General features: G+C 38.3%; 2 protein-coding genes across 5 annotated transcripts in view; one reads left to right on the top strand and one right to left on the bottom strand.

Moving 5' to 3' along the window:
* LOC122654531 (exocyst complex component SEC8-like) overlaps positions 1 to 6,330 on the top strand; it is a 115,878-nt gene extending 109,548 nt beyond the window's left edge. The window contains exons 23-26 of the mRNA XM_043848658.1: positions 107 to 181; positions 5,518 to 5,613; positions 5,701 to 5,750; positions 5,859 to 6,330. Of these exons, the coding sequence (XP_043704593.1) occupies positions 107 to 181; positions 5,518 to 5,613; positions 5,701 to 5,750; positions 5,859 to 5,946 (309 nt within the window). The 3' untranslated portion in view covers positions 5,947 to 6,330. The remainder of the gene's footprint in view (positions 1 to 106; positions 182 to 5,517; positions 5,614 to 5,700; positions 5,751 to 5,858) is intronic.
* Positions 6,331 to 9,077: 2,747 nt separating this feature from the next.
* Positions 9,078 to 12,742, bottom strand: part of LOC122654529 (histone-lysine N-methyltransferase ASHR1) — a 36,251-nt gene continuing 32,586 nt past the window's right edge. For all 4 annotated transcript variants that reach the window (XM_043848652.1, XM_043848655.1, XM_043848654.1 and 1 more), the window contains 3 exons: positions 10,081 to 10,144; positions 9,398 to 9,571; positions 9,078 to 9,326 (listed from right to left, as the gene is read on the bottom strand). In XM_043848652.1, coding sequence (XP_043704587.1) covers positions 9,409 to 9,571; positions 10,081 to 10,144 — 227 coding nt within the window. In that variant the 3' untranslated portion in view covers positions 9,078 to 9,326; positions 9,398 to 9,408. The remainder of the gene's footprint in view (positions 9,327 to 9,397; positions 9,572 to 10,080; positions 10,145 to 12,742) is intronic.

Here is a 12,742-nt window from a genome sequence, read left to right as displayed (position 1 = left end):
AGCTTGTCTTGTTGCTGTTTTTGCAGTAAAGTTATATTGGTAAATGAAACATTATTATTTCCCCTATTAATTGCTCATAAAGAGAAAATGCAAATGTCTTATTTAGGCTTTGGCGGATATGAAATCAATCAACCTTTTTGGGGTTCAGCAAATATGTCGGAATTCAATTGCCTTGGAACAGGTAGGTATTACCTGTGGGAACAAAATCATATTTTTTTATTTTATTTCCTATCTTCCAATGAGCTTCACAAATTTGTCTTCTCTTGAAAATCAAAAACAGGAAAAAAAAAAAAAACAAAACAAAACAAAACAAAACAAAAAAACAAAAACAAAAAGTTTGTTGATAAAAAAAAACATTGCAGGTTGCATGTGTGTGTGTGTGTGTTGTTTGCTGGCATGTTGAGTAAATGGATAGTCATAGAGAAACAACTAGTTGGTTTTGGTTATCATGGGCTTAAAGGTAGTTCTTCTAACTGTTTGGATTATGATCAGATCTATTACTGTTGCCATTACATGAAGATCATGACCTAACTTGCCCTTTCTTCTTTATTATAAGCATGTCGTCAATATATAAACAAATAATAACAACTGGTACTTAAACCCCTACTGGAAAGGGTTAGCAGTCCCGGAATCTTACTGTTCTATTCCTTACCTTACTTTCTCTTTTTGAACCACTAGGGCTTCTTTGCTATTCTTTTCTTTACTTTACTCGAGCACTGGTGCTCCTTTACTTTCTTTACTGTTCTTTTTTTTGAGTGAATAAAAATTTTGTATAACTAAAGAGGAAAGCCCCAAGGGGAGATACAAAGGAGCCCCGAGAGGGGAAAGCAACAAAAAACAAACAACCATTTAAGGGTAAAATTCCAAGAAGTTACAATGTGTCTATTTCTAGGAGTATCAGTAAAGTTGAGGGGGACCATAGACAGCCAGCCTTTAATATCGAAGGAGATGGAGTCCCAAATCTGATGAAGAGATCTGGACTTGGAAGTCCTTCTAAGGTTGTGCTCGTACCAAATATGGTGGATAGCAGCACTGAAAGTAAGTTTACCCACACGGTCACAAAAAGAGGAACCACCAAAGGTCATATCAATCCAGATCCATTCACTGTGGAAAGGAAGGATCCACCGACGAACTGGCTAGCAGCAAGCAAGGACAGCTGACCAAATCTTCGAGGAGAAAGGACAATTAAAGAACAGATGAGGTCATTCCAGCAGAGGATGCATCAGAGGGACACAGGAATGTGTCTACTAATAAGGAAGCTTTCCTTAGGAAGGCAACAATGGAGAGCGCGCCAAATAGTGAAACTGTGTCGAGGGATGCAGCTTGGGAACCAAACAACCTTGCACCAGATGACAACTACACCTCGAGATCTAATAAGATTCCAAGCAGACTTCAAGCTGAAAATACCTGAGTGAGCAACTGTAACGATCCAAACCCAGATATAGGTAAAGGTACAGCCCTCACGGGCGTTGATCAAACGATCGATAAAATCATGCGGAAACATTCAAAACAAATCACCAAATTCAAGTCTCAACACAATAAATAAATAAATCAAATTCTCAAATCCCAAAATATACCTACTGGTGACAATCTAAGGTATGTACTTAATTTAGACTTCAAATCACTCTATCAGAGTTTACATAAAGTAGCTCCCTACTACATCCATCTATTAAAATAAAATCAAATAAAAAGAAAACTTTAAGTTGCCCTCGAACTCCGTTGCAACCAGTACCTCCACTCTACTCTTCTGTAATATCAAAATTAATGGGATGAGCTCAACAACCCAGTAAGTCAGAAAATAGTAAAAGCACAACGCAAAACAACCATCAACAAAACTCAATAATTAGAACCAATATTTTTAGTTTTCAAAAAAATATAACCCTTTTAGTAAAACACTGTCATTTTAAAACAAAGTCATCTTCCTTTATCATTCTTTAGCCGGCACAATGGGAAACAGGCTGCCACTGCACATAACACAAGAGAGGAACATGGTCAATTTCCAATTATCTTCTATTGTCTCCTATTATTATCATATCCCACCGACAACTCATATGTGTACAGTGGGTATGCTTCCGCGGCTCCATGGAATAAACATCCTCTTTGGTGCTGGTCCAGGGCAGTCTATTTACCCTCAAAATCTCCTTTTATTTCACCTTTCAAAATCACACTCTCCAAATAAAACACACATGTGAAAAGAAAACATAGGTGAAATCTCCAAGTAACGATCAACATCACAATATACATCATACAAAAATATTCATCTCCAAATTTCAATTACCTCCTATAAACATATGACACACACTTAGACACAATTCAAATAAGTACATGTCAGCACCTCTCAATGATACAAGCATATCACACATCACATCATACAACCAAACCACACACCTATGGTGTACGGTGTACCCATACTATATTCCACTTACCTTAGTCTGCAAATGTGTTAACCCCACCCTCCGAGTTCCAAGTTTCCGAAAAGTCACTATCTGCAATTATAAGGCGTTCCTTATTAATCACTGAATTCACAAACCAAACCAGTACCCTACTCTCTCAAGAGTCAACATAAGGTCAACAAATCAAAATAGGTTGAAACCTTGGTCGGAAATTACACTAGGTAGTACTCACATACCCCCAAAGTTTGTTCATAAGCTTTTGACAGAATTAAGGTGATTGAGAAAGAACACAAATCTGACATAAGAGACCAAAAATAAAAATAGGGTTTTTCAATCATAACAGCAAGCAACCTCAGAATGGGCCCAAATCAGAATCGAGTTTCACCCCTTGGTAGGCCAACAAAACGCCAAAACCTCATCCTAATCTGACCTACATTGGGTTCAGCAATTTGGGTCCCAAAACTCTAAAATAGAGTAGGGAACAACCAGAATTTTAACCTTAAAACAGAATGGTTTTCAATGTAGGGAACAACCAGAATTTTAACCTTAAACCAGGATGGTTTTCAATGTAGGGAACGACCAAAATTTTATCTCTAAAACAGAGCAAAATCATCATGAATAATATGAATCACAGATTAAGCAGGTCTAGTCAAAGATAATCTGTTGGAGATCAGAAACATATCAAGCAATACATAGACAGAATTTAGGTTTTTGTTTTTCTCTTTTTTTATCTTTTTTTTTAACAGGAAGGGGGTCACCTATGGTTGGCAGTAGGTAGCCGATATGGGGCTGAAACCCAGATTGAAGGAGCACCCCCTAATGATGCTCAGTAATCCCTCAAAAGGGCTTGAGAAAAGGACAGCAGGTCTAAGAGTTATGGCAGAATCGATCTGCCCAAGGAACCTTGACAGCAAGGGTTCAATAATCAGAAAATAATATAAGTTTTTGACTCACCTGATGTTGTCGATCAAACACAGGATGGAAAAGCAATCGAAAAATAAAGTCTAGCAGCCTTCCTTCACCAATTGCAGCTCAGATTGTAGCCAAAAAATCCACAGACCAGAAGTTGATAGAACTAGGAAGAGGTAGGGTTCAATTCTTTGTTTTTTTTTTAATGTTTCAGATCTCCCTCTCCTCTTTCTTTGTATCTCACGCACACCCGTCTCACACTCCCTCTCGATTTCAAACTCTCTCTCTCTCTCTTCCCTCTTCCCTTTGTAGTCCATGATTTCAAACTCTCTCTCACATATCAAACAGACAGCATCACTCATGAAATTGCAGATGTGACCCTTGCAGAAGTAGTAATCTTGTTCCTGTTTCAATCTGATATGGGCCTTTGCAATTGTTTTATTGTCATGTGCTTTTGGCTTGGGAGTAGTAAGAACATACCCAACATTCAGTTGTGCCAGGAGGAAATGCAGCTTCTTCTGCCAGTGTTTGAAGTTGTTTCCATCAAACCATTCAAGTTTGATGATATCAGCAGTGAGTTCCTTGAGTGATTGTGCCATTTGGGAGAACTTGAAATTATGTCTTAAGATTATTGGAGAAAATCATTGAGAATGACACGGTTCTGAAATCGCAGATCATTGGAACTTCCAAGGCACGTTACAACATCGCTTTCCTTAAGACGTAATTCGTCCCCATCAACAGTGTGCAAGCAGGTTTTTGACAAATTGCCTCCCAATATACAATGAATTCCAAAATCTTGTTAATTTTCCTGATTACATCTTGTACAAACAGAATCAAGAACACCAGAACATTGTTTAAGAAATACAGGATTGCCACGAAACAGAAAATCTATTTCCTGCAGTGAAATAGAAATTCTGAAGATATTCAGAAAAACGGAGGAAAGATTACTGTTATGAGAATATCAATCTGGAATTTTATAGACTTTCTGGTTTCTTTTCAGAACAGTCACAGCCTTTCATGTTCAAATCTGGTTTGTTAGATTGTTTGGCCACACGATCTTACGGTCCAGATTAAATTACTCTTATCAAACAGTTATCTTATGCCACTTAACTGATTTTAGTAAATGTTTATAATAGTTACACTCCAGATTTAAACTTTAAACTAGTCCATTAGATTACCGTGTAATCTGATGGTTTAAATTCCATTACCTTATATAACCATCTTTCTCTTCCTTTCCTTGTTAAGTAGGAACCCATTATATTACTCTGATTTAGTTGGCATCAGTGACATTGTCTCTCCATTTTTTAATGACTTGAACTTAATCTATTTTCCTATCCACATATTGCTTCTCCAAAAGAGAAGTGGGGAGGGGGGTTTGGAGAAATTAAAAGACTAGAGAGAGTCACAATCCCTCAACCTGTCTCCCCACTAAGCTTTCCTCCTCCATCGCAACATCCCTGTTCCCCCCTCCTGTATTTTTTGTTGGAATAGCGTTGAGGATACCGATCACCTTTTCTTCTCCTGCCCTTTTACCTCCACTATCTGGAAAAAAAGCCCTTGGTTTCCTCTGGACCCATTGGAGGATAGCCCTACCCTTCACTCGGGAATGGCTTTGGTTGGATATGACTTTTTATGGTAGCTCTATGTATGATACTATTGGTAAGCTTGTGTTCGGGGTTGCTATTTCTCACATTTGGATGGAGCGGAATCTTAGAGGATGGACCTCCAACTCTTGTTCATTCGATTTGATTTGGAAAGCCATCTTTTTTATGTCAACTCTAAACTTCATATGCTCCCCCATGGTTCCCTTTTTGATTCCCCAAGGAACAGGCACATTGTTGTATCCTGGGGTTTAGATGTTTCTCTTTTTCAGTCTCCTAGTCCTTCCTAGGGCTTGAGACTTGTATAGCTCTCCCCTCCCCCCTTTTTTTCCCCTGTATATTCCCCCCTCCCCCCTTCTCCCTTCTCTCCCCTTCGGGGTTTTAGTAATGAATTTTTTATTCACCAAAAAACAATTATACAGTTCTCCTAGTGAATCTAAGAGAAAGTTCGAAATGACATGAATATCAAAAAGGGAAGAGAACATAAAAATGGAAATGACTTAAATTTCATTTACATTTTCTGTGGTATTTTTAAAAAAAAATTGTGATATCATATATTGTAGCTTCCTCATGAAACTGCATCGTATTTGTTCTAATCACTACTAATGCTGCAGGCCCTGGCAGCTATCCCATCAATTGACAGTGAATCCATCCAGTTGAGATTGGATCGAGTTCGCACTTACTATGAACTCCTAAACATGCCATTTGAGGCAAGAAAATTGACTGCATTATTTTCATTCACTGTTTCTACCTATTTGACTGGCCTTTGAAAATAATGGTTCTCATCATATTTGCAGGCCTTGCTTGCCTTCATTACAGAGCATGAGCACTTGTTTACAGCTGCAGAGTACGTCAGTCAAGCAGGCCCTTGATTACTTGGAATGAATCTAACTAGTTTTCTTCTCTCTTTTTTTTTTTTTTTTTTTTTTAACGAAGTAAGCACTGGGTTTGACAGGTACTCAAGTCTCATCAAGGTCAAGGTCCCTGGCAAAGAGATACCTGCTGATGCAGAGGAACGGTTATCTGAGATTTTATCTCATTAGGGGTTTTTTAGGTGAATGGATTTGTTGTGTGGAGATGGACAGACAAGTTCCCTCCGTTGTGGAGAAGCTGAGAGCATGCATAAAAATTTTATTCTGTTGTAAGGATGATCAAACCAGAAGCTGTTGTCATGGAGCTGCTACACAGCTAGTACTTCCATCCGATAGAGTAGATTCTTTCTTGTTTATTGCTATTACTGCAAGAGTGCTTTTGTCATTGTTAATTTTTTCTTATGAGAAAATTTTCTATTCCGCCTGAGAAAAACTTGCTGTCAGTGGTAACTGTGGCTTTCACTAACTTTATATTTGTGAATTTCCAAAGCTCCCAGTAGAAAATGTTGTTAGGTATGAAGTAGAACACCATTTTCTAACCCCTAATTTTGATTGCAAATGGTGTAATTAGTAGAGGCTCTACTCACCGTTAGCTGTTGGCTCTGGACCCATCTCTGGTCCAAACATAGGAAGATATAGTGAAGGCGTTCAACCACCAATACTTATATAACACCAAGGTTGAGCTGACTCAAAGAGAGCTTGAGACCACAACACAGATGACCCAGAGAGGGGTTCAAAAGACATATTAAGAGGTTCTATGATGCGGGATCGTCTAAGTGAAAGGGGTCAAGTAGCTTTGCTCATGAGGGGACTGCAGCCCCAATACCAACGGTTTTTATTATCTCAACCGCTGATCAAATTCGACGGTCTTATCATCGCGGTGCAACAAGTCAAAGATGCCCTTCTCCGAGTTATTCTTCCGTTGTTTAATCGATTCCCATCCGAGGGCAGTAATAGCACGTCTGGTGCTAGCAGCAAAAGGACATACCATCCAAAGAATACTGAAGTAAACATGATCGTTGCTCCTCCTACGATTCCCTCATTTTCCTCCGCTCGTCCTTGAGTACCATTTGCTACAGTTTGTGTAAGGTGGGTTTGATCAGCAAGGTCGAACCTAGGCATGTCCCTGAACTCAAGTCGGGATGTTATAAACCTGACCTCTACTACGATTACAGCTTTCAAAAGGATCATTCTACATTTTTCATGTCAAACAGAACCTTTTGGATGAAAAGAAATTTGTGGTTTATCCCAAGCAGCAAGTCAACATGTTGCGAGGAGATTCTTTAGGGTCAAGTCCTACCAATCCACTCCCAACGTATCATTAGGATAACGGACATTGTGATGATCAGGGCTAGGAAATTGTCTTGAATATTATTTGTAAATGTTACACTACAGTCATTAATTTGATGAGCATTAGTCTTGTTGGTTGACTTAAAATGGATTCGTACATATTGCACAATCCAGTGATGAAATAGTAGTATTGTCTTCCTTGTGAAGACAGAGAATACACACTAAAGACATTGTTGGGTCCGGATCTAAGTTCCCTAAGTCTTTCTATTCTGCTTTTATTGATTTTCACTCGATGTGTTTATTCTATTGGTCATTAATGAAATTACCTCTTTTCTATATATACAATTTTCTTACCGGTTTCCTTCATCCAATGAAAACTCTATTCAAAACCATGTTCATAATACATAGAAAAATAGCCGTTTATAGCTGTGGGACTTTTGTCCTCGGCCGAAAAGAAGGTCCAATTGACTCTGCTGATTAGCCATTAGAACCCAACGGCTATATTTAGCCTTATGGTTATTTTTGACTAATCAACCTTCTGCAATTCAAAATTAGACTCTTGTTCTCAAGAAGTTTTTCCTATTAAAGCAAGTGATGTCCAATCAACCGCCTAGTCTGCAAGTTGTTCATACAACTTATGGGTCAACTGGTCGATCATCTGTCTAAATAAATTTGCTTAAGTAATCATAGCCAAGCACTGCCAATCAATCGTCTCTTGCCCCTTGTAGACCTCTCTCGCTGTTAAATCACAATATGATTGTTAATTTATCTCTTTAGAGATTGGTTGACTACCTTATCTTTTGAGGTGACTTAATACACAATGTTAAAGGTTTCTAGGATTCTGGAGTTGTTACATAGGATTATATAAAGATACTCAAGTAAAATCCTATTCATATGAACACTTAAAGCTTGGTCTTGATCATTTCATTCCTCTAACGCGCACGTAGCTTCTTACAAGTCATTGGCATTCATCATTTCTAAAATAGTCCTGGCTCGATGAAACTTGTATGTTGTGATCGCGAGCTTCAACAGTACTCTTCAACAATGCTTGCGTGATACATTCAACTCAACTCTACTTCAATAATCGTGACTCGATGAAACTTGTATGTCGTGATAAATTTTGCTTCAATGGTTGTTCTCTTTAGGCTTGTGGGAATATGTAAACCTTTTACAGTCAACAAATCAATAGTATTACCAAAACCATCATGACAATAAAGGTCATCGCCAAGGTATCCAATTTGCCAGACTGTCACCTAGGTATTCATGTTTTATCATCACTGAAACACATTTTCTCACCATGGAGTGTTGGGGACAAGTCCAATATATGCCAACAAGGTAGAGATGTGGCAAAAATTAAGAACATTGATGAAGCACATTATAACTTCAATGACTTGAGATACAGACATAAGAAAAATACAAACAAATACAACCGACTCATCTGAAAAATCTCAACCATGACAGAGGTGCTGGGTCTCTAGCAGGAAAAGTTGTTGCACACTGGGAGTGTGATCTACATTGATGGCAGTGAGATCCTCCCTTGTATGTCATAATCTTACAGTCCATAAATTTTCAAAGCTTTAATGCCATTTGGAGAAATTTATTTGGGTTGAAACTTTACATGCAAGTAGGGGGACCTTAGGATCTGTTGATAAAATTTCAACACCATCCAAACTGCTACATGGCAGACATTTGAACCATCATAAGAAGCTTATCAAGATAGTTGATCTTGGACAACTTTGCCCATTTCTTGTTTCTTAAAAGCTCTAATTAAATACTTTTAAAATGGAAAGCTTCTTCCAATTACTTGACATCTAAAAGAGGGAGGGAGTGAGTCAGTAGCAGGCATTTGTGTGGGAAACCTGGAGAGTAAGGCTAATACTTGGATTCAAACGTCACAAAAATTAACATAAATGTGAAACCATTAGATAATAATACAAAGAAATATTGCAATGAATGAGTTTGAAATGGATAATATTTTGTCTCGGGTTAGGGAATCATTCCAAATTGAAATGCAGTGATTGAAGCTCCATAAATAAAATTATCTCCTCTTTCTTCCCATAATGTGAACCAATACAAGGGATGAAGAATTGATTTCAGGAACCATCTTGTCTTGCCTACAACCAACCTACGAATGAGCTCAATGACAGAGAAATCTAATAGCCTTACTCTCTTTACATCTTCAAGCGAAGACAGCCCTCAACCAAATGGAGGGGCTCAAAAAGGCCTCTTTTGGCTGAAAGGAAAGAGGTCACTGGGAGAAACTGCAAAGGACATGATAAATGCAGCCATCACTTTCCTCTAACACAGCCCATGCCAGATAGATTGTTTTTACCAGGGTATTTGCTACCCCTCGTAGGGAGAAAGTTTGTAAGCGGCTTCTGCACGTGCTTCCTCCAGTTTGATCAGGAGATCCTTCATGAAAGGTGTATTTCTGCCATGAGTAATGTGCAATATATCAACTGCCTTCGCAAATGATTTGATAGCATCTTCTGTGTCCCCAAGTAACCTGTAAAACCGAAAAAAAATCAGTGGTTCTGGATAGAAGTCCAAAAGAGGGGGGAAAGGAACAAGAAAAAAGAAAATTGAGTATCTATTAAATTTGTAATTCATAATACCAACTCACCCAGACAAGTACAGCAGTACCATCCTACCATTGAACAAGAAACATTAAAATAGGATCTTACAGAAACATCTCTAATTTGGAAGGAGGTTCTCTTCCTCCAAATAAAAAACTTTGAATCACTTCTAAAATTATTAGAAAGGGAGTAAGACATCTCGTAGCAACTGAGATGCTTAAACAGGATTTTTCACAAAGGGCTTTGTGGAACGCAGCAAAAGTGATAATTGAGAAAATAAGCAAAGCCGAAAAAGACAAAGCTAAAATTATTAGAAAGGGAGTAAGACATCTCGTAGCAACTGAGATGCTTAAACAGGATTTTTCACAAAGGGTTTTGTGGAACGCAGCAAAAGTGATAATTGAGAAAATAAGCAAAGCCAAAAAAGACAGCACTTAACCATTCCAGTTTCCCACTAGTATAATGTTGCAATCCAAGCAAAGGATGAACAATTGGATATATTCCTACAGCAAAGAAAGTAAATAAAAGTCAGTACAATGAAAAGGATACCAAGAATGATTATTTAGCTTCAGAATCTCAGATATAAAAACATAAATAAAGTTTTACTTGTTTGTACATGTGAATGTGCACTCATGCGTAAACAATTCTATTCCAAGTATAGACACACAGGCATCTCTTCTTTGTTTCTATCAATGGGGTAGACTGAGCTATATATACACACACACAATGCTCTTAAACACATTGGACAACACAATGCCAAAAAATTAAAAAGACTCCAAGGTCTCAACATCCCACTAAACATGTTCAATCAATTATCCACTTCTAAAAAATATAAAAGCATTTTTAAAGCAGAACAACAAGAGACGTTCTGACCATTCTGGCTTAGTGATTGATGGTTAAAAGGTCTGTGCATATTGAAGTGAAATATAAATGAGGATGTAAGAGTGATGTTTTGACATTAAAATGTGCATAGCATGGTTAGAGACGACACTCCAATAAGTAGTTAAAAGTCCACAGTTCAAGTCTAACACACCATGAACACAGTAACTGCTGCCCAAAGTCCAGACCTCATTTGCTTTCTAAGGAAGTGGTAAAGAATGATAAATTGGAAGGAATGAAAACAAATGCAGTCAGAGATGATGACTCAGATATTTAACTAAATGCAGGTTGCTGAAGTAGTATCCCCAACAGCAAATACAAAAGAGGGAAAAAAATACTATCCAAAAAAAATCCAACACAAAAGTGAATTACCCCCATTTTACTAATTTTCGGTTGTTGAAGCAAAGAGGATACTTACACAGCAGTGAAGATTGTATGCTTTCCTTTTCACTCCCAAATGAAAGCTAAACTAAACCAATTAAATCTCTTCTCTAATTAGAAAGAAGATTCTCATACAAGACACATTGCCCTGTTTTGATCTTTCCCATGTGTCATTTGTGAAAGAATTTGATTTCCTTTTAGTTCACAGAGAGATAGAGAGAGAGAGGCCATTCTTGCATATGCCTCTACATGGTGACATTGATGGAAAATCATCAGAGCAAAAATAAAAAAGAACCGGGAAGAAATGAATACAACATAAAGGGGGTTCAACATTAAAACCTATGCAAATGAAAGGCAAATACATGATTCACAAATGGGGTAATTTTGTTACTTAAATTAATAATCGCAAGGAAGAATGTGTCCTTTTGTTTACTGCATCTAAGGGGTTTAGAGGATACAACAACATAGCCTTGTCCCAACTAATTGGGGTCGGCTACATGGATCCTTGCTCTCCAATCAGCACTATTCAAAGTCATACATGGTACAAGGCCTAAGCAATGCATGTCTTTCCTCACCACCTCTCCTAGTGTTAATTTAGGCCGGCCCCTGGCTCTTTTAGACCTTTCAATCTGAATCAAATTACTGCTCCAAACTGGAGCATCCCAAGGCCTCCATTGAACATGGCCATGCCACCTCAAACGACTTTCTCATAGCTAATCATGAATCAAAGCTACTCCCAACTCAGCTCTAAGGGTTTTAGAGGATATACACATTAAATCATGGGTTTTTTCTAGGGGAAAAATGTGTCCTTTTGTTTACTGCATCTAATGGGTCTCACACTTAGGTAACTTGGTGAGACTATGAAACAAGAAGAAACATGAACTCTTCTGCATAATAAGTTCTTCTATGAATGAGTTTAGGCCCATTGCTCTTTGCAACCTATTAGACAAGTTCATTGCCAAGATTCTTGCTAGAAGACTTAAAAGTGTAGTGGATCTTCTTGTCAGTGACAACCAATCGGCCTTCATTCCTGGCAGAAACATATCAGACAACATTCTCCTTTGCAATGATATAGTCAGAGGGTTTGACAAGAAAAATCACTCTTCCTCTGTCCTTCTGAAGATTGATATCCATAAGGCTTTTAATTCCCTATGATGGGATTTTATAATTCAAGGGATGATCAAGATGGGGTTTCCTTTGGTCTTTGTTAACTGGATTCACTCTTGCATTTCCTCCCCAATATTCTTTATTTTGGTTAATGGTAGCCCGGCAGGTTATTTTGGTGCTTCGGTGGGAATTCGTCAAGGTTGCCCTCTATCCCCGTATTTGTTCGCTTTGGCTTTGGAGGTTCTCTCTAGGGAAATCCAAATTTGCACTGATCAGCAGCTCATCTCCCCTTTGCCCAAGTGTAAAGCCCTCAAGCTGACTCATTTAGCTTTTGCATATGACCTTATGATCTTTTCTAAGGCCTCCATTACCTCGCTTGAATCTATTTTGCTGTCTCCAGCACTTCCATGAGCTCTCAAGCCTCCGCATCAATCCATCTAAGTCTCTCTTATTTTTTGTTGGGGTCTCTGAGTTGGATAAAATTGCTTTCCTTGACAAATCGGGCTTCCTTGAGGGACATCTACCAGTCAAATACTTGGGGCTTCCTCTGATTCCTGCCAGTCTCAGCTCACCATTGCTCCCCGATGTTGGATCTTATTCGGAAAAGACTTCAGTTGTGGAAAGGCAAGTTACTATCTTATGCAGGCAGACTGGTTCTTATCAAATCAGTATTGGAGGCTTCTTATATCTACTAGTCTGGTATCTATGGTCTCCCGCAATCTACTATCAAGTCA

Source organism: Telopea speciosissima, chromosome 3 (genome assembly GCF_018873765.1).
Source record: "Telopea speciosissima isolate NSW1024214 ecotype Mountain lineage chromosome 3, Tspe_v1, whole genome shotgun sequence".
Lineage (NCBI taxonomy): Eukaryota > Viridiplantae > Streptophyta > Magnoliopsida > Proteales > Proteaceae > Telopea > Telopea speciosissima.
Note: the sequence above shows the minus strand (reverse complement) of the source record. Positions and strands in the feature narration are given on the sequence as shown.